Source organism: Callorhinus ursinus, unplaced genomic scaffold (assembly GCF_003265705.2).
Source record: "Callorhinus ursinus isolate GAN/ISIS: 27379988/994484 unplaced genomic scaffold, GSC_fseal_2.0 scaffold10, whole genome shotgun sequence".
In the NCBI taxonomy this organism is placed as follows: Eukaryota; Metazoa; Chordata; class Mammalia; order Carnivora; family Otariidae; genus Callorhinus; species Callorhinus ursinus.
Window position 1 is genome coordinate 52,469,364 of NW_027397072.1, and position 18,698 is coordinate 52,488,061.

Genomic DNA, 18,698 nt, shown 5'->3' on the forward strand with positions numbered 1-18,698 from the left:
GTGTGTGTGTGTGTGTGTGTGTGTGTGTGTGTGTGTGTGTGTGTGTGAATACCACAGCCTTACTGTATGTGGGACCAGCCAGAGCCACCAGCAGTTGTGTGTACACACACACACACACACACACCCCTCCCATCTTTATCCATTCATCAGTCAATGGACATTTGAGCTCTCTCCATAGTTTGGCTGTTGTGCCCCTTCAAAGCTGTATTTTTGTATCCTTTGGGTAAATGCCTAGCAGTGCAATTGCTGGATCATAGGGTAGCTCTAGTTTTAACTTTCTGAGGAATCTCCATACTGTTCTCCAGAGTGGTTGCACCAGTTTGCAGAGAATCTGTATTTTGACACGATCTCCAGAGGATTCTTATGCCCAGTCAAGTTTGAGAAAATCTGCTCTAGCATTTTCCCTGCTGAATTATAATCAGTCATGTCTCCTGTTTGCCTGTGTCCTCACCAAAAGCAGGAACCAGGTCTCTTCTCCCAACACTAAGCACAGTCCTCGCTCCTGGGGTGCGGGAATGCCTGGAGGTGGTGGGTGTGGCCCACCTGCAAGGAGGGTCCTGAGGGCCCCCACCTGCCTTGTGGCCATAAGTTTCTCTTCCCCGGCTCAGATCAAGGTGAACATCCTGGGAGAGGTGGTGGAGAAGGGCAGCAGCTGCTTCCCAGTGGATACCACAGGCTTCTGTCTACACTCAGCGATCTACGCTGCCAGACCTGATGTGCGCTGCATCATCCACCTGCACACGCCAGCCACGGCAGCCGTGAGTGTCCGCTCTAAGGGCAGCATTTCCGTCCCTGAGGCTGGCAGCAAACCCGTGCTACCCCCTTCTCTGAGGTGCTCCCTGACGAAAGACATAAGCCCCCCAAGCTAGTGGCAATCTCGTTATTTAAAACAGTTCTGGAAAAATTTCCTGAACTCAAGCCAAGGTGAGGAGAGGGAACACCCCATGGGGTAACCCTAATCCTCTCCATTTTTCCAAGCACAGAAGTCTTGGTTTGGGGACATGAGGCAAAGATATGAAGTGTTTGCTCTGCTGCGTCCCCCACCCTGCTACACACACACATAAGCACCATTTACCCAAGTGACAGCACCTCTTGAGTTTCCACTCAGATCAGTCCTCTTGGACTGAAGGCTGGTGCCTGCCCCAACCCCCACCCCCAGCCCAGGCTCTGGTGAGAAGAGATTGTGATAAAAGATAAGATGGTGGGGACCTGGACTTGTCCACTTTTCATAACCCAGGGTGGGCTGTGAGCTGGGGACAGGAACAAGGAAAACTCAGCGAGAGTAGAAGGAATACCCTCAAGGATCAGGTTGTCCCCTAAGAGGCTCTGGTAATTTCTCCACGTGTACCTTAGGCACTCCAGTGTCACTTGGAAAGACCACAACCAAGCAGGTCTGGGTGTCCCCTCAACCTTCAACCCATCTTACTGACTTCCAGACCTTAACACCTACAGGAGCAGAGCGGACTTGTCATTGGCCTGGGTTTTTTCTGTGAAGCACACCAGTTATGAGCACTCAGATTTTCCAGAATATGGGACAGAATGAGGGAACAAAGGCAGGAGGCTCTCCTAAACCTCTCCCTGCTCCTTGCTTTTAATAAAAGGCAGGATTTGAGGCATGGATTTTAACCCTGTTCTCTGGCACTCTTATTGCCCTATCACTAGTGAAAGGGGGCCTCTCAGTGGGCCTCCCTGTTTTCTGCCCTGACCTCAAGGCTGAGGATTTCCACCAGCTCACCCCAGAGGACCCTGGACCCTGCTTCACTCCAGCCTAGTGCCAACTCTGCTATCCCCTATCTTTTCCCAGAATCCTAGGACGAGAGAAGAGCAAGGGGGTGGGCAGGAGCACTAGCTTTCTCAAAGGCATTCTTTGTAGCAATTTTAGAGAGAGGTATATTGACATTGCTACTGTCAAAATGATGATGGAAAGACGTCAGAGGAAGCAGCCAGCAAGCCAGAGCCCAGCCTGGTGTAGCAGAGTCAAAGGGCAGTGCCTTTCTTGGGGGCTTGCTTTCTCCTGCACTAGTCCCCAGAGTAGAGCCTGGCTGTGCCACTCCGAGGAAAGGGCAAAGACTGGGGTGGGGGAGCTGCAGGTGCTAACCATTCCACTGTCTCACTAAAGGTGTCAGCCATGAAGTGTGGCCTCCTGCCTGTCTCCCACAATGCCCTGCTGGTGGGGGACATGGCCTATTATGACTTCAATGGTGGGATGGAGCAGGAAGCAGATCGAATCAGCCTGCAGAAGTGCCTTGGACCTACCTGCAAGGTTTGCTCGGCTGTTTCGGGAAGACACTCTGGGGTGGGATTGTCCAAAGCCTACATCATGAGTGACATGTGTTCAGTGGACAATGTTTAGAAGTTGCACATAAACAAAAAAGTGAAATGTAATTCTCTTTATCCCACTATCCTGAGGTTTTGGTGCATGCTCCACAAATATATTCACATATATTTAGAAAACGTGGATCATAAAATATATCCTCCTTTTTTCCCTTAGTAATATCCAATAAACACCTTTGTATGTTATTAAATATTTTCTAAATCACTATTTTATTTTTTTAATGTTTTTATTTATTTAATAGAGAGCACAAACAGGCAGGGTGGCAGCCAGTGGGAGAGGGAGAAGCAGGCTTCCCGCCAAGCAGGGAGCCCCGATGCAGGGCTCGATCCCAGGACCCTGGGATCATGACCTGAGCCGAAGGCAGACGCTTAACAACTAAGCCACGCAGGTGCCCCTCTAAGTCACTATTTTAAATTATTAGATTATACCTCATTGTGTAAATGGCTGTGCCACCATTTACTTTAACAAATTGGGACACCGGAAGTCCCCCCCCACCCTGAATTTTTCCTTGATATAAACAACACATGATGAAAATCCTTTTAGCTAAATCTCTGTATATACTTGAGATCATTTCCTTAGGATAAATTCCCAGGGACACACATTTTAGAACTCTTACTTCATTCAGGCGCATTGCCCTTTCCTCCCCCATAGTCTAGTATATGAGAATGCTGCTTCCCTGCGCTCTCCCCAAACTTGAGTATTACCACTTTTTTTTCTTTTGCTAACTTGATAGAGAAGAACAGAATCTCACTATTGTTTGGCTTAAATCTAAAGACTTATTTTTTAACAGTACATCATTAGGGGTTGCCAGCTTAGTACGGGAAGTTCTGGAGCTGAGCCTACATTGATGGATGCTTGTTCCCGTCCTTGAAAGGCACTCACTGCCTGAACCATTTCCAGTTGGAGAGTCTCTGCCTTCCCATTCCTGACACAGAGGAGAAATCCCTGCCACTCTCTCCCAACATTCTTTAAAGCCTCATTAGTGGTGCGCGGAGAGGGAGGAGATGTTCACATCTACGAAATGATACAAGAATTTCAGAGATTTGCTATCTACAAAATCTTTTAGGCCAGAGTCATCATCTCTTTCTATTTCTCTGGCACTTGAGAAGAAAAACCTCCAGCTGTTTTCAGCAAGAGAGGATGTGATGATTAGACCACTAGGCCTCAGCCCACTTCTGCAAGGACACATCCAACACATGGATCTGTGTCCCTGCTGTTAGGTGGGCGTTGTCTGGTTCATGAGGATAAAACCAACCAAGGAACAGTTTCTGCATCTGAACTCTAGGGAGTCAGGCTTTGTAAAAGTTCATTTCTGTTTCTTTCCCCCACCCCCTTTTGTCTGTCTGCCCCTGGCTGAGTGACAAATGTTGCACCAATGGTGAGAATACCTGGGTTCTAGTTCCAATTCTGCCCCTGATTAGCTGGGAGGCTTTCACTTTCTTTAGGCTTCTGTTTCCTCTTCTGCAAAACCAGAGAGTTAAGAGTAGAAGGTCACTATGGCCTCCTTCACAGAAATGGAGGGTCTTAGAGCTACCAGGGCCTCACTGAGTTCATGGAGAAGAGACTTGAGTCCAGAGAGGTAACATGATGCACCTGTTTCTGCAGAGCCACCCCTCAGAGAGCCACCCCCTTGGGTTTTGATTTCCAAGTCAACTAAGTCACAGGAGCAAGAGATTGCTTTTGAGGTTAGACCCTCCTATTGGACACAAAGTAATTTCATTCACTTTAACACAGACACCAGTTTTTCAGACTTCAAACCCCTCCAAGACCTAAAAATCCAGGTATTGCCCAAAGAAATCCACCAAGCTCTCTGGTCTCCATTTTAAAAAGCATCTTCTATTTTTTAGGGAGGATGCTTAGGGTTAAAATCACATGCGGGGTAGCATTGGGGTGTTTGCACAGGGAGAATGAACAAGGAGTTGGGGGCATGCTTTGGAATTGGATATGGAAACTGATCTGGAGTAAATGAAAAATCTCTCCTTCTCACTAAAGTTTAAAAGGCTTGAAGTTTTAATTGGCCATTTGCTCCTATGCAGATCCTGGTGCTAAGAAATCATGGAGTGGTTGCTCTAGGTGACACCGTGGAGGAGGCGTTTTATAAGGTCTTCCACCTGCAGGCTGCGTGTGAGATACAGGTGAGCAAGTTCCTCTGGGGAGTGGGCCCTGGCGTGGCTCTGACGGAGGCCCCACTGGCCGTGATTTAAGGAGTCCTGGGAGCCAGCCATCTAAAAGCCTTGCCCTATTTCTCTGCCGTGGCACCACCTTATCCTTCTAAAGTTTTGCACTTAGAATCAGTTTTGTAGCTTTAAAATATTTATCATTGTTGCCTAACAACCGGTATCTACCTCTTGGGGGTCAGTGCCCAGGACAGGGAGCTGCCAAGGCCCATCAATTGGAAAGTGGGAGAAACCGTAAAAGGGGATGTAAAAGTTCTTACCATGCTCACGTATTACCTGGGGTATAACTGTTACATCTAGCTATGCCAAATAGACACCACATCGTAGGTGGGTCTTTTCTCTTTTTGTCTGGAGGGTGTAGTTTGCAAAGACCATGAACATGGTCCAGCCCAGAAAGGGGTGAAGTTAGACATGGCAAGTCTGAACACCAGGGAATCCCCAATGTAATGTCCAGGGAGTCCATTGTGAGATTCTCCTAACTAGTAGGGGATGGGGTGGAGGGTAGGTGGGGATTGTCAGTGATCATGGGACCCCTAAAGGAATTGGTGGAAAAGCAATAGGAAAACACAAATCCTATAGTTTTGCCAGATAACAAGATGGTGTTACATAAGCAAAACACATGCTCCTTTCAGTGTGGCAAGCTGTCAGGGGTGAGTAAGGGGGCCTTGCAAACTGAATGGACTCCATCCTTCCCAGCTCTGGGATATGTGTCTTTGGGTCAGGGACTTGCTTTCCTCAGCTGGACAAGGGGGGCCTATGGGGTCCTTGTGAGGATGGGTCCTTTCAGATAAGGAGAGGTGTTGCTGATGGTATTTTTAGGACTTAGTTGACAGAAGGGAAGGCTAACTGCTCCAGGATGAGTCAGCTCTTTGCAAGGTTCTTTGGTGTCCTGTCTGCCCTCTTCTGGCTGGTCTGGGCAGAGCAGCGCCCCAGGTGGAATGCCTGCCTTTGTCTTGGGCGTTGGGGGACGGGGGAAAGAATGGGATAATCCCAGAGGCATAGCTAGTGGAGGTTCTGCAAGCGGCACCTTTCTCAAGGGTTTTTAAATGAATATGTTGAGAGGACAGTTGTTAAGACAATGATGAAGAGGTGTTAGAAGTGGTATGAGACTGCCCCACCCCCCCAGACGGTGGTGGTCATAACAGAAGGTGGAGAAGGTAGACCCGGGATCAAGGCACTTCCTTCCTGATGCAGCCCCAACCAGGGATGCTGGCCCTGAGCTCTGACCCCGAAGGTAGACCCGGGATCAAGGCAGTTCCTTCCTGATGCAACCCCAGGGACGCTGGCCCTGAGCTCTGACCCCAACTGATGTTAGAACCTGGCAGAGCCTCTGATACGCCCACTTTCTTTCCCCATAACTGTGCTCTAACGAGTTCCCCATCTTCCTTCTGAAGAAGAGGTTTCCATGAGAAAATAGTTCTTACCACTTTGCAAAGACAGCATGGCCTGGAAATGAATGGAGAGAGATGCCCATGTGTCCCCCACCACGTTGGTGAAGACCTGTCCCAGGCTCCACACTGAAAAATGGCCTCCGTACAGTTTAACCAAAGGCAGGACGGCCGCCTAGCAGCTGGGGAGATGAAAGCACAGAGCTGCCAGCCACTGGCCCCGACAGCCCCGGCGGCTTCTTCCGGCCCTGTCTGCTGTCACTTTCTTTTCAGTCAGGACTGCCATGTGACCTTGTTAAAGTGCATCAGGCGATAGAAGCAAATAACCTCCAGAAAAACTCCAGTGGCTTTTTTTTTTTTTTTTTTTTTAGCTCGTGGAGCAGGGAGGCTTCTAGAGAGAAAGGAAGCTGGAGGGTGTGGAAGCAGAACAGGCCAGAGTAGACCAGAGGTGTGGGTGGTTTAGGGCATGGGCGACCCCATGGGCCAGCAGTCTACAGATGCTGTTGCGATGGTAGGCCCTGGGCAGCTCATTTCTGCTTGAACAGCCAGCACTGAGGTTCTGTTTTCATCATGGGCCTACTTTTCTCCCTCAGTGACCTTGGCAAACAAATGAACGTGGCTGTGGTCATTTTAGTGGTTCGAGGCTAAAAGCCTAGTCCATTCTCCTGGGGACAGTGTTCTCAGTGCTCTCTATCGGTTTGGGGTTCTAGGAAACTGGGTCATCCCCAGCTGAGAGAGGCAGCTCCCTGCTCTGCTTACAGGCAGATGGGAAGAAGCTCAGGCAATTCTTCTCCATCTGCTACCCATCGCCATGGAAACTAATGGGGGAAGGGGGAGGTGGGAGGAGGCACAGTTCTTGTAAGGATGTGGGCAGTTCTTTCCTCCATGAATGACGAGGCACATTGTTTCTTTCATAGTAAAAGCTCGGAATTTTTTGATCATAAACATTGATGTGGCACTCTATGCCCCAGGTGCTATTCTAGATGCTTTACAAATATTACCTTCAATAATGCTCACGAGGTAGATACTACTATTTTTTTCATTTTACAGATGAGAAAATAGGCACAGAGAGGGTAAATAGCTGCCCCAAATTACACAGCGAATAAGTGGCAGAGCCAGGATTCAAACCAGGCAGCCTGTGTCCGCATCCATGTCCTTAAACACTACGTTTCACTGCCTCCGGGGGAAATGAGGGTCGGTGGGAAAGATCAGCTGAGAGCACTCCAAGTCAGGGTTCCAAGGTCCCAAGGGCTGGAGCCCTGCCTTGGCCAGATGGGCGTCTGGGATGAACCAGGTAATTGACCTACCGGCTGGGATTCACTGCCTTTGAGAGTGCATGCCCACGTGCTCAGCCTGTGTGCGTGTGAGGGACTTCAGCCTTAGAAAATATGGCAACAGAGGCCAGAACCGGAACTGGTGAATGAGCATAGCAAAAAGGTGGATTTGCATTGTGTAATCTACACCAACTCACTGTAACCCTTCTAACATTTGGACAACAGTATAGTAGAGCTGACTATCTCCAGGGATATTGGACAAGGACCCTTAGCTTTGGTGGAAAGTTAAAGTCTTTATCTTTGCCAGATAAAAATGGAGCCTCCAACTGGATGCATGCCTTGGATGAAGAGGGTATGGAAAATGAGTGTTCTTGCTTCCTCCTCTTCACCCTTGCAAAGGTGGCCTGGCTGACCTCCAGGAAGTCCCATCGGAGCCATTTGTTACACTGGTGAATCCAACACACTCCAGGGTGTGTGCTGGATCCTCACAGGTTCACAGACTCATGTTGGACAGCAAGCTAAATTGCATCCTTACCTTTTCAGTAAAAACTGGAACACTGGAAGTTTATGTAATCGGATCATTCTCCTGTAATAAGTAGGCTTACAGGAGATATCAAATATTAATCAGATTGCAGCACAGAACACCTGGCTTCCCACTGAAACGACTGGGAAACCACCCTCTCTCAATGTTGCTGGCCTCACCCTGGAAGCCAAATCATAACCAATTATATCTGAGTGCAGGATTCAGGGAGTAATCAGAAGGTACTATTAGATGGATATGGAATTAGAAAATGAGATTGGTTAGATTAATAAATGTCTTCTAGGATCATTCTAAAATCGCTTGCTGTATATACACACCTCTTGCCCTAATACTCAAAGCCCGTTGCCTGTAGCCACTTGTTCTGTCCCCTTGCCATGGAGCCTGGACAGTGGGGCAAATACTCCAAGTGCACTGGGGAAGCCACGTCTCCCTCCACGGGGCCCGGCTGTGTATTACCAGCCCTACAGGTGTCTCCTTCTTCTGTGTTTCCTCAACTGACTAATACCACTGCAGAAGATGGGTTCTCCCTTTAGACCTGTTCATTCAGACCATCAGGCTACTCTCCTGTTTTATTGGCCGAGGATCCAGCCTATTTCTTTCAGGTGATTTTTCGCATTAAAAAAAAAAAAAGGCAGGGGGAGATATCTCAAACACACAGAAAGATGCAGAAGAATAATATACACCCACTACCCACCACTCAGATTTAAAAAGTAAAAGCCTTTTTACTTCAGATCTTTTCCTCTTGAAGAAATAAAATATTATAGACAAGAACTGAAGTCCCCTTTGGAGCCCTTCCTGACCTTAACCCCCACCTTCCCCAGAAATAGTCACAAATTGAGGTTGGTTTGTATCCCAGGTAACTTTTCAGTCCTCTGTATTGCTTTATTCTTGAGGTTTAACACTTGCTGTTTCCTCCTCTTCTGTAGTCTCTAAGAACTAGCATTAAGAAAGAAACTGCTAAGACCTCTTTCCCTGGAAGTGGGTACGTGCCCAGTAATTTTGGAGTAGCTTTTCTTCTGGGGGGTAAAAAGCCAAATACAGCTCACATTTCTAGACATGTGTACACACACACATACATGCACGCACACTGAGGTCTTTCTGCTCTTTCCTGCAGGTCTCTGCCCTGTCCGGTGCTGGGGGAGCGGAGAACCTCATCCTCCTGGAGCAGGAGAAGCACCGACCCCATGAAGTGGGCTCCGTGCAGTGGGCAGGGAGCACCTTTGGGCCTATGCAGAAGAGCCGGCTAGGGGAGCACGAGTTTGAGGCCCTCATGAGGATGCTGGACAACTTGGTGAGTTGATTGAGACTCAGTCCCCTGTAACCAGTCAGGGGGGATGCAGTAGGTGGACATGAGAATTGAAGCATCATGAAGCTGTTAAAGCCTCATTGATTGGCAACTGACTCAGAATTTGTGGTCATTCTAATCGTAGTTGAGTTTTCTTAAATGATGGCCTTTACCACCCAGTTCTAAAGGCTGTCGATGCCATCTTATGTTGTGGTTCAGTTCACTCTTTTATAGTTAGTTCTGCCTTGGTATCTCATGACTTTAATGTAGAAACCATGTAATACTCTAATTTCCTTATTCTGGTGAGCAGCATTCTAACAATATCCTGTTGTAATGATTGAATGAATCAATCATGTAAGGAGTTAACTGGTATGTGTCTAGGGGTGGGCTTTAAAGGATACAAAATCTAACAATCTAGTTGATGATAGGACATATAAATAGGAGACAGTTGGAGAACAAGAGCAAAGCATGCATGATGAGCTAGTTGCAGGAAGAGGACATAACTTCTTTGATTGCTCGGAGAAGTGAAAGATGAAACCTATCCTTGGACGGTTTCTATATCTGATTCATGTTCCCCTCCTGACTGCTACTACCTTGGACCCTCTTTTTTTTTTTATTTTTTTTTTAAAGATTTTTATTTATTTGCGAGAGAGAATGAGAGACAGAGAGCATGAGAGGGAGGAGGGTCAGAGGGAGAAGCAGACTCCCCGCTGAGCAGGGAGCCCGATGCGGGACTCGATCCCGGAACTCCAGGAACATGACCTGAGCCGAAGGCAGTCGCCCAACCAACTGAGCCACCCAGGCACCCATTGTGTCCAGGTCACTGCAATAATTAATCTTTTTCTCCTTGCCTCCAGTCCCTCCAAACCATCCTTAACCTTATTACCAGGCTGACCGTGAGGGTCACTTTATAATGATGAAAAACACAATCCACCTTGAAAATACAGTTCCCGTTAACATTCACATGCCGAGTAATCCATGCCTAAATAAAGCACCAGAGCCAGACAGTTTCATACAGGAATTCTTTCAAATCTTTAAGAAACACACAATTCTTTTTTTTTTAATTTTGTTTACTTATTTGAGAGAGAGAGAGGGCACAAGCAGGGTGAGAGGCAGGCAGAGGGAGAGGGAGAAGCAGACTCCCCGCTGAGCAAGGAGCCTGATGTGGGGCTTGATCCCAGGACCCCAATATCCCAGGACCCCAGGATCATGACCTGAGCTGAAGGCAGATGCTTAACTGACTGAGCCACCCAGGCACCCCAAGAAACAGACAATTCTTCTGCCATTTAAACTGTTTCAGAGAGTGAAAGTGGAACATGAAACTGTAACAGTTATAACACATTCAGACCAATCTTGCTTTGAGTTGATGAAAAAATGCTGCATGAAAACTGGCAGGTAGTATCCAGCATAACATTAGAATAATAATACATAATAACAAAGCAAAACCTCACTCCTAGTATTCAAGGATGGTTTAATATTATAAATCTTTTTTTTAAAGATTTTATTTATTTATTAGCACAAGCAGGGGGAGTGGCAGACAGAGGGAGAGGGAGAAACAGTCTCCCCAGTGAGCAGGGAACCCAATGCGGGGCTCGATCCCAGGACCCTGGGATCATGACCCGAGCCAAAGGCAGATGCTTAACGACTGAGCCACCCAGGCACCCCTATTATAAATCTTTTAAATATATTTCATGATATTAGTGAGTCAAAGGATTAAAAACCTTTTGGTCATTTTAATAAATACCAAAGTCATTTGATAAAAATATAGCATCAGTTTATAAAAATAATAGCTGTTAAGACAGGAGGACACTTATTTAACATGATTAAAGTAATTTTTTTCTTAAAACAAGAGCCAATATACTAGTAACACTGGAAGTATTTCCATTAAATTTTGAAACAAAACAATGATTCTTTCTGTCAGCACTTTTAATATTGTTCTGGAATAATACTGGAACTCAATCTAAAGTGGTAAGGCATAAAAATAAATATTGAAAAGGAAACAAAATTACTATTCTGTATAAACAGTATGGTTATATGCCTATAAAATCCCAAAGAGCCAACTAAGAAAAAATATTAGAAACAATGAGTGCATTTTAAAGTAGTCAGTTATGAAAATATATTTAAAAATTAGTAGCTTTTTTTGCATCTTAACATATAATAATATATTTGAAAATATAGTAATGGGAGAAAATAGCCCTATTTGCAAATGCAGAAAGAACATAAAACATTAAGCAGAACTGATTTAAAGAAAACCATAATTGTTTACCAATAGACGTCAGAGAAAACCTGAACTTAATAAAGAGCCACAATTTCCTCTTGGTTAGAAAATCCCATAGGGTTAAGAGGTTGCTTTTCCAAATTAATAAATTCAGGGTAATTCCTTCAATAATAGGGGAGCACAGAAGGACTTAGCAAAAATGTTTTTCCAAGTGAAATTCAGAATGGCTAGGAAAATCCTATAAAAAGAAGAGTAATTAGGGATTCTTGTCCCATCACATGGTAAAGCATGAAAAATCTTCAGCAACTAAACAGAGGAGCACCAGTGCAGAATGAACAGGTGAATCAGTAGGACAGCTTAGAGAATCCAGAAATAGACCCTAAATGTATGAGAACTTAACACAGGGCAGCTAGGCATCTTATAAAACAGTGGGAGAAAGATTGAGTGCTAGCCCTTTGGGAAATAAATAAGGTGGATCATTCCTTTCAACAAGATGAATTCCACAGGGCTCCTGGGTGGCTCAGTCAGCTAAGCGTCTGCCTTCAGCTCAGGTCATGATCTCAGGGGCCTGGGATCGAGCCCCGCATTGGGCTCCGTGCTCAGCAGGGAGCCTGGTTCTCCCTCTCCTTCCTCCCTTCCCCCTGCTTGTGCTCTCTCACTCTCTATCTCAAATAAATAAATCTTAAAAAAACAACAACAAGATGAATTCCTGATTTATCAAAAATTTGAACATAAAAAGCAAATTCATATAGATATTAAAAAACAGATTTACATTTTTGATGCTCTTGTGTTGGGAAAGAACTTGTCAAGTATGGTGGGAAAGTCTAACAAATATTGACAGATATGATTATATTAAAATTGAAAGTGTATATTTTTATAAACTATCTCTCCCATCATAAAGCTGAAAGGCAAACTATGGAGGAAAATATTGCAACATCTGTGACATTCAAAAAATTAATATCCTTAATGTAGAAAGCGGTATTATGAATCAATGTGAAAACAGTAAACATCTCAATAGAAAAACCAACCAAGAACACAAGCAGTTTACAAAGGAAGAGATTCAAGCGGCCAATAAAAATATCTAGTTTTACCAGTAATAAAAAAAAAGAATTTAAAAAGTTGGAGGATTTTACTTTTAACCCTTCTGGTTGCCAAAGTTTTGTTTTTTTTTTTTAAACCGCAGCAATACTCAGCAGATGGGAGGGAGGTGAGAACTGAGGACTCAGTACAATTGGTAGAAGTATAAATTGGCTCAACACTTTGGGAAGATAATAAATACATGAAAACTTTTAATGTATACCCCTTGACCCAGTAATTTTTATTTTAGGAGAGAATCTTTAATTGCCTAAAGAGAACTGTATAAATATACTTATTTCACGGTCGTTTATAATATTTTAAAAATGACAAAGTGTCAGTGCTATCAATTACTTTTTACTAAATCATAAAAAAATAAAGGTTTCTGTGTGTTTATAGGTTCAATAATGTGAAAAAAATCTCTAAATCACATCAATAAACTAGAAAAGCAGCTTGTAAAGTTGCTTATGCAGTATGGTCCCATTTATGTACTGTTTTATATATATAATTTAGAACACATATATATAATTAACATATATTCTGTAGTTATATATTATGTATATACTTATATGCACATATATATATATGCTTACGGAGATGACCAGAAAGATTTTTTTTTAAAGATTTTTTTTATTTATTTGAGAGAGAGAGAATGAGAGATAGCATGAGAGGGAAGAGGGGCAGAGGGAGAAGCAGACTCCCCGCTGAGCAGGGAGCCCAATGTGGGACTTGATCCCGGGACTCCGGGATCATGACCTGAGCCGAAGGCAGTCGCTTAACCAACTGAGCCACCCAGGCGCCCTGACCAGAAAGATTTTTAGTGGTTATCTCTGGGGATGAGATTTTTTAATAAAACCCACTTCTTTCTTATGTTTTTCCATATTGCCTGATTTTTCTAGATAGGTCTGTATTTTCTTTATAATCAGGAAAATATTTTAATGCCTCTTTAATTTAAAAAAAATAAGAAGATAGGCCAAGCCAAAAAAGAATCCCATGGGGAGCTCTCAGGATGACTGAATGTTCTCACCAAGCAGGAGTCGTTTCTACCTCTGTGGGACATGGTCTTGCTTAGGAGACAGGGATGTTCCTGAGTCAGATTTCAGCGTTCTGAGAAAGAAATGGCTTAGAAGCCTTGGAGTCAAGAAAATGAGGGTTGACTGTTAGAATCAGCTGGCAAGCTTTTAAAAATCCTGCAGCGCAGACATTGTCCAATGAAATCAGCTCTGAGGTGGGTGCAAGTACCAGCATTTTTAAAGCCCCCAAGGGATCCCAGCACGCAGCCAGGGCTGAGAACCCCTGGAGTAGATGGAAAACTGGAACACTGTTAGGGTAAGGAGACCTGTCTGGTCCACAAGGTTCTAGGGGTTTTCTCAGCTCTGATCAGAGGGCTTGTTGGGGTGAAGGAAAGAGGGCGTTGGGGGACCAGGAGAAGGGAACAATTCTGAAACACATCAAAGGAGCAGCGTTGTGTTATGGAGAGTTTGGGTTAAACTGAGTCCTTCACAAAGAAGGGGGCAAAGGGTATGTGAGATATGTGCGTGGAGGCCATGTTTCCCACAATAAGTGGTTCTGTTTCTGTCCTTTTTAGGGTTACAGAACAGGCTACACGTACCGCTACCCCTTTGTTCAAGAGAAAACCAAACACAAAAGTGAGGTGGAAATCCCAGCCACCGTCACAGCCTTCGTGTTTGAGGAGGACGGCGCCCCGGTGCCCGCCCTGCGGCAGCATGCCCAGAAGCAGCAGAAGGAGAAGACCCGTTGGCTCAACACGCCCAACACCTACCTGCGGGTCAATGTGGCTGATGAAGTTCAGAGGAGCATGGGCAGCCCCCGGCCCAAGACCACAGTAAGGAGGAGATCAGGGTGGAGGGAGGATGCATGGCTGTATCTGTGGGTTAAGCAGCTTAATTTAAAAGGAACAGAACAAATATCCCATGGGCTGGGTTATTATAGTTTCCCTTTAGAGCTTCCTATTGGGCATCTAGGGGCAGCTGCTCATGCCCGCAGAACCTCTGATCACCTGTTTCTTGCGCCTCTACACTGAGGTTTGGGGCCCAAAGAAGAGATTTCTCCAGCAGGTGGCTGGACCTCACTCCCAGCAGCACAAAATCCAGGAACAATTGGTTTTTGCTTCTTGCTCCCCCATATACAGGAGGCTTTTGGGAAGTTCATGGGCATCCAACATTTGGATTGTCCATATGATGCAAACCCAGGAGATGGGTGGGATATGAGTTTCTATTAAGTTGTCTTCTCCCTCTCCACACCTCTTCTCGTTCTCTCTCTCTCTCTCTCTCACACACAGCAGTACGCATACACACACGACTCTTAATTTGATTTTTCATTAACATTAAAGTAGCTGAAGGCAAGTAGAATAGCTCTTCATTAAACAAACAAACAAACAAAAAAGATGAAGCCCTGCAATTTAAAATCAATAAGTCAGGGCACCTGGGTGGCTCAGTTGGTTAAACATCAGACTCTTGGTTTCGGCTCAGGTCATGATCTCAGGGTTGTGAGATTGAGCTCCATGTTGGGCTATGCGTGCTCGGTGTGGAGTCGGCTTGAGAGTATCTCTCTCCCCCTCCCCCTGCTCTCTTTCTCTCTCCCTCTAAATAAATAAATAAAATTGAGAATCAGTAAGTCATCTGATGCTAAAGGTCAAGTGGCTGCCTGTTTGTCAAATTGGTTGTCAAGGTTCTGAGCCCTACTCTCCAGCGCTCTTTATGGCTATTGACCTGGGGGCCTTCTTTGGCAAGCAGGTCATTTGTTCCCCATCTCTGTTCTGGGAGACAGACCTCAAGGAGGCCCAAGAAGAGAGAACATCTCTCTATAGGCTTGCTGACCTTGCACATGGACCGCTTGGCCCAGATCTCAGGGGTGGGCCGTAGGGGAGGACATGGTGACTTTATTCCTTTACCTTACCCACCTGGCCTTGTGTTTGTTCAGTGGATGAAGGCTGATGAGGTGGAGAAATCCAGCAGTGGCATGCCAATACGGATTGAAAACCCAAACCAATTTGTGCCTCTCTATACTGATCCCCAAGAAGTGCTGGACATTCGGAATAAGGTAAGGTGGGAGCTGCTTCTCTTGCCATCTCTTCTCCCTCAAGCGGGAAGCAGTCTCAGGTCCCACAAATATAAGCTGAGTTCCCAGGATGTACCTGTCTTATCAAAACCCCTGATTCCTCTTAGGGGAAAGAAACTACCATATACGGGCCATTCTCTAGCACTGTGCTAACTCTATACTTATGTGGTCCTAAATAACCCTCGTACGTAAAGAAGTTCTTGCTTATGACATTAGATATGTCTAAGAAACCTGCCCATAAATTGAGTTTTTATGAATTTTATGCTTTTTTCCTTCCAGCTCATTTTCAAAATTTCAAAATCCTTTATATTTCTCTCTCAACCTTTGCTTTACAGTTCACTCACATTTCTCATGTTACTTTAAAAACTTAGGTTGTAGTAGACCACCTCCAAAAGGTCAAATGTACTCACAGAACAGTGATTTAATGTATGGTTCAAGGACCTTCTGCAGTGCTGATTTAAAATGCAGATGCCCAGGTCAAATCCCTTGTTCCTCCCCAAGGAGAGACTCTGATTCAGTGGTTGTGGGGTGGCCCCAGAAATCTGTGGTAGTCAAGAAGTTTCTCAGGGGCTTCAGTAAAACGTGAGGCCCTCCCTCCAGGATCTACTATGCGTTGTTTCACTCTTCACCTCTTACAGTTACCTCCTCAGAGTTCATGAGAATCTGGTATTTTACATAAACTGCTCATTCACTCTGAAGCACACATGGAGACTGTCTCTTAGAGGACACACTATGTTAGAAATAGGGGAGACAGGCCCCCACCTCACTGGAGGACCTTTGTAGACCCTAGTCAAGAGCACACGAGACACCAGGATGCCCTCCAAGTGCCCCCTCCAAAACTCCACACCCTGACGCTCAACAGCTAGCTCACTCTCCCCTTCCCTTGCCACACAGATTCGAGAACAAAACCGACAAGACGTGAAGTCGGCAGGGCCTCAGTCCCAGCTCCTGGCGAGTGTCATCGCTGAGAAGAGTCGAAGCCCGGTACAGCAGAAGCTGCCCCTGTCTGGAGGGGAAACGTGTTTGCCTTCTGGGTCTTCAGTGCCTGGGGCTAGGCAGGAGGACCCCTGAGTCCTCGTGCCCACCGTCCCCTATGATCTTGGGCACTGGTGCTCTTGCTGCAGGACGGATGCTGTGAGGACCAGGGACAGTGTGTAATTGCCCCCTGTGGGTACCGGGCGGGGGTGCAGCAGCCCAGCCTGCCCCAGGAGTGATGCTGACTTCCATGCTTCACCCATGGAACTCCACTCTGCCCTCTATTGCTATCCTGCAAAGTGGGCATCACAGGAGTGCAGCAGGCAGCTCCCAGCTGCTCCAGGCCTGCCTGCTCTGAGCGTTTATGGCCTCTGTGTGTGGATATGGCATCATCAGGCCGTAGCTCTGGGAAGATGCTCATGGGCTCGCAGAGGGGAGGCATGTATATAAGGACTGGTGCTCCATTTGGGGCCGTTAGTTGCCCACACAAACCCACATAGATTACAAAGTATAAAGTTGTTTCCATGCCTGAGATAGGACAGTGTTTGTCTAGTGCTTAGCAAAAGGGGTGAAAATCAGAATTCTGGCTTGTGTTGAAAATCACTGCTACTCGTGGCAAATAGCAATGGGCATGGCATATTCCTTAGCGGTAAGAAGGGGAGAGATACAGGAACTGTTCCTCTCTGCAGAGTGAACTGAGATCATTTAGATCAGGCTGCAGCCCACAAGGTGGGTGCCCATGCAGGGAAGTATGAAGGTTATGTCATTGTACCACCATTGTCACCCACCTGCCAGTAGCCAGGATGAGGAACGCCAAAAGTGCCACAGGGCCAAGAATAGAAATACCCCCTGCTACTGCGGTGGGGGTGGCGAAAGTTCAATACAGTGAGCAACAATGTTAAAAACTCTGCCATTTATACCAAGTGTTCTCCTTGGAGTCCCTCTTCTTGGGATCCTGGTCTTGGATTCTCTTTTGAACGCTGCGATTCCTTAAGATAGGCCAATGCTGCTTCTCTTTTGGAAGATGCCCATGGGCCCATCATCAGAGGGCCTGGGGGGCCAGGAAAGGCAGCCTAGAGTGTGTGGTGTGGGCCAACTGCTCTGGGCTCACCTCCGCTGAGTTTCATGCTCTTTGGCTCCTCCTCAGCTTCAGAGAAGTGCATTCTCAAAGGTCAAGATGAGGATGCGAAATTAGGAGAAAGGGCTATGGGGTCTGAATTTTAGACCCTGTCATGGGCTAGAGGGGTCAAAGGATTTCTGAAGCTCACATAAGGTCCAGCTGGTGAGCTCCCCAGAGCCAAGGGCTCCACAAAGTCTCCCAGGGATTTTTGCCAATGTCCCCCAGGGACCTGCAGTACAGGCAGGTTGAAGATCCGAGATTCAGGACCTTGGCCCCTTGTAATTTATGACTTTATGCAAAACAGGACTAACAGTTTGGACTAAGAACGCTGAAGCCATTGTGTGTTTTGCATTTGACTTCCTGCTGTGTGCTGTGGCTTGTGCAAACTGTTGAGGGTGGGAGAAGGGCATGGTGGGGAATGGCTGGCATGAAGCGGGCTTGAGCCAATGCTTTGCTTGCTGGCTTTTGGCTAACTGACTTTGGGCTGTCGACTGTATTTGCATAGTGATGGCTTGCAAGCATCCACAGGAGGGATTGCAATAAACGTGTGTCTTCCTTCTGCTTGGGAGCATCCTTCGATTTTATTTCTGGGGCAGAGGGTGGACTCCCTGCATTCATCCAGGCAGTTGCAAAGAACCCAGGTCTGGGGGTGAGGTAGCCATGGGAAGGAATGAACAACCCCTACCCCAAGGCCCTGAGCTGTTTCCAAGGAGCTGCATGCCACGCTGTCCCTAGCAAGACCACTGGCAGCCACATGAGTCTGAAAGGAAACTCGGGCCTGGGCCCCAGCTGCGGCATTCAGAGAGCAACACACACTCTGTGGTTAACTTTCAGTCTACAGAGAGCCAGCTGATGTCCAAGGGCGATGCAGATACCAAAGACGACTCAGAGGAGACCGTGCCCAACCCCTTCAGCCAACTCACTGACCAGGAGCTGGAGGAATACAAGAAGGAGGTGGAGAGGAAGAAACTAGAACTTGACGGTAAATAACGCCGGGTCGCCCAGGGTGAAGGGAGAGCTGGGGGCACCCAGAGGGGCAGCAGAGCAACCAGCAAGACTCACTCCTGCCAGTGGCCCTGGGACACCCCCCCCCCCCCGTCTGGCAGGGCCCTCAGGGCTGTGTCTAGCCTTGCCTCACCTTCATGGTCAGCCTTCACTTCTCTCTCTCCTCTGTCATATTCTCAGTTTGCCCTTCCTGCCCCATCAACCAAGTCACATTCTTACCAGCAT

At 46.4% G+C, this 18,698-nt stretch overlaps 1 protein-coding gene across 2 annotated transcripts in view; it reads left to right on the top strand.

Moving 5' to 3' along the window:
* Positions 1-18,698, top strand: part of ADD2 (adducin 2) — a 103,967-nt gene that overhangs the window by 76,063 nt on the left and 9,206 nt on the right. For both annotated transcript variants that reach the window (XM_025868454.2, XM_073897559.1), the window contains exons 7-14: positions 609-758; positions 2,120-2,263; positions 4,372-4,470; positions 8,830-9,006; positions 13,881-14,138; positions 15,236-15,355; positions 16,268-16,357; positions 18,303-18,450. In XM_025868454.2, coding sequence (XP_025724239.1) covers positions 609-758; positions 2,120-2,263; positions 4,372-4,470; positions 8,830-9,006; positions 13,881-14,138; positions 15,236-15,355; positions 16,268-16,357; positions 18,303-18,450 — 1,186 coding nt within the window. The remainder of the gene's footprint in view (positions 1-608; positions 759-2,119; positions 2,264-4,371; positions 4,471-8,829; positions 9,007-13,880; positions 14,139-15,235; positions 15,356-16,267; positions 16,358-18,302; positions 18,451-18,698) is intronic.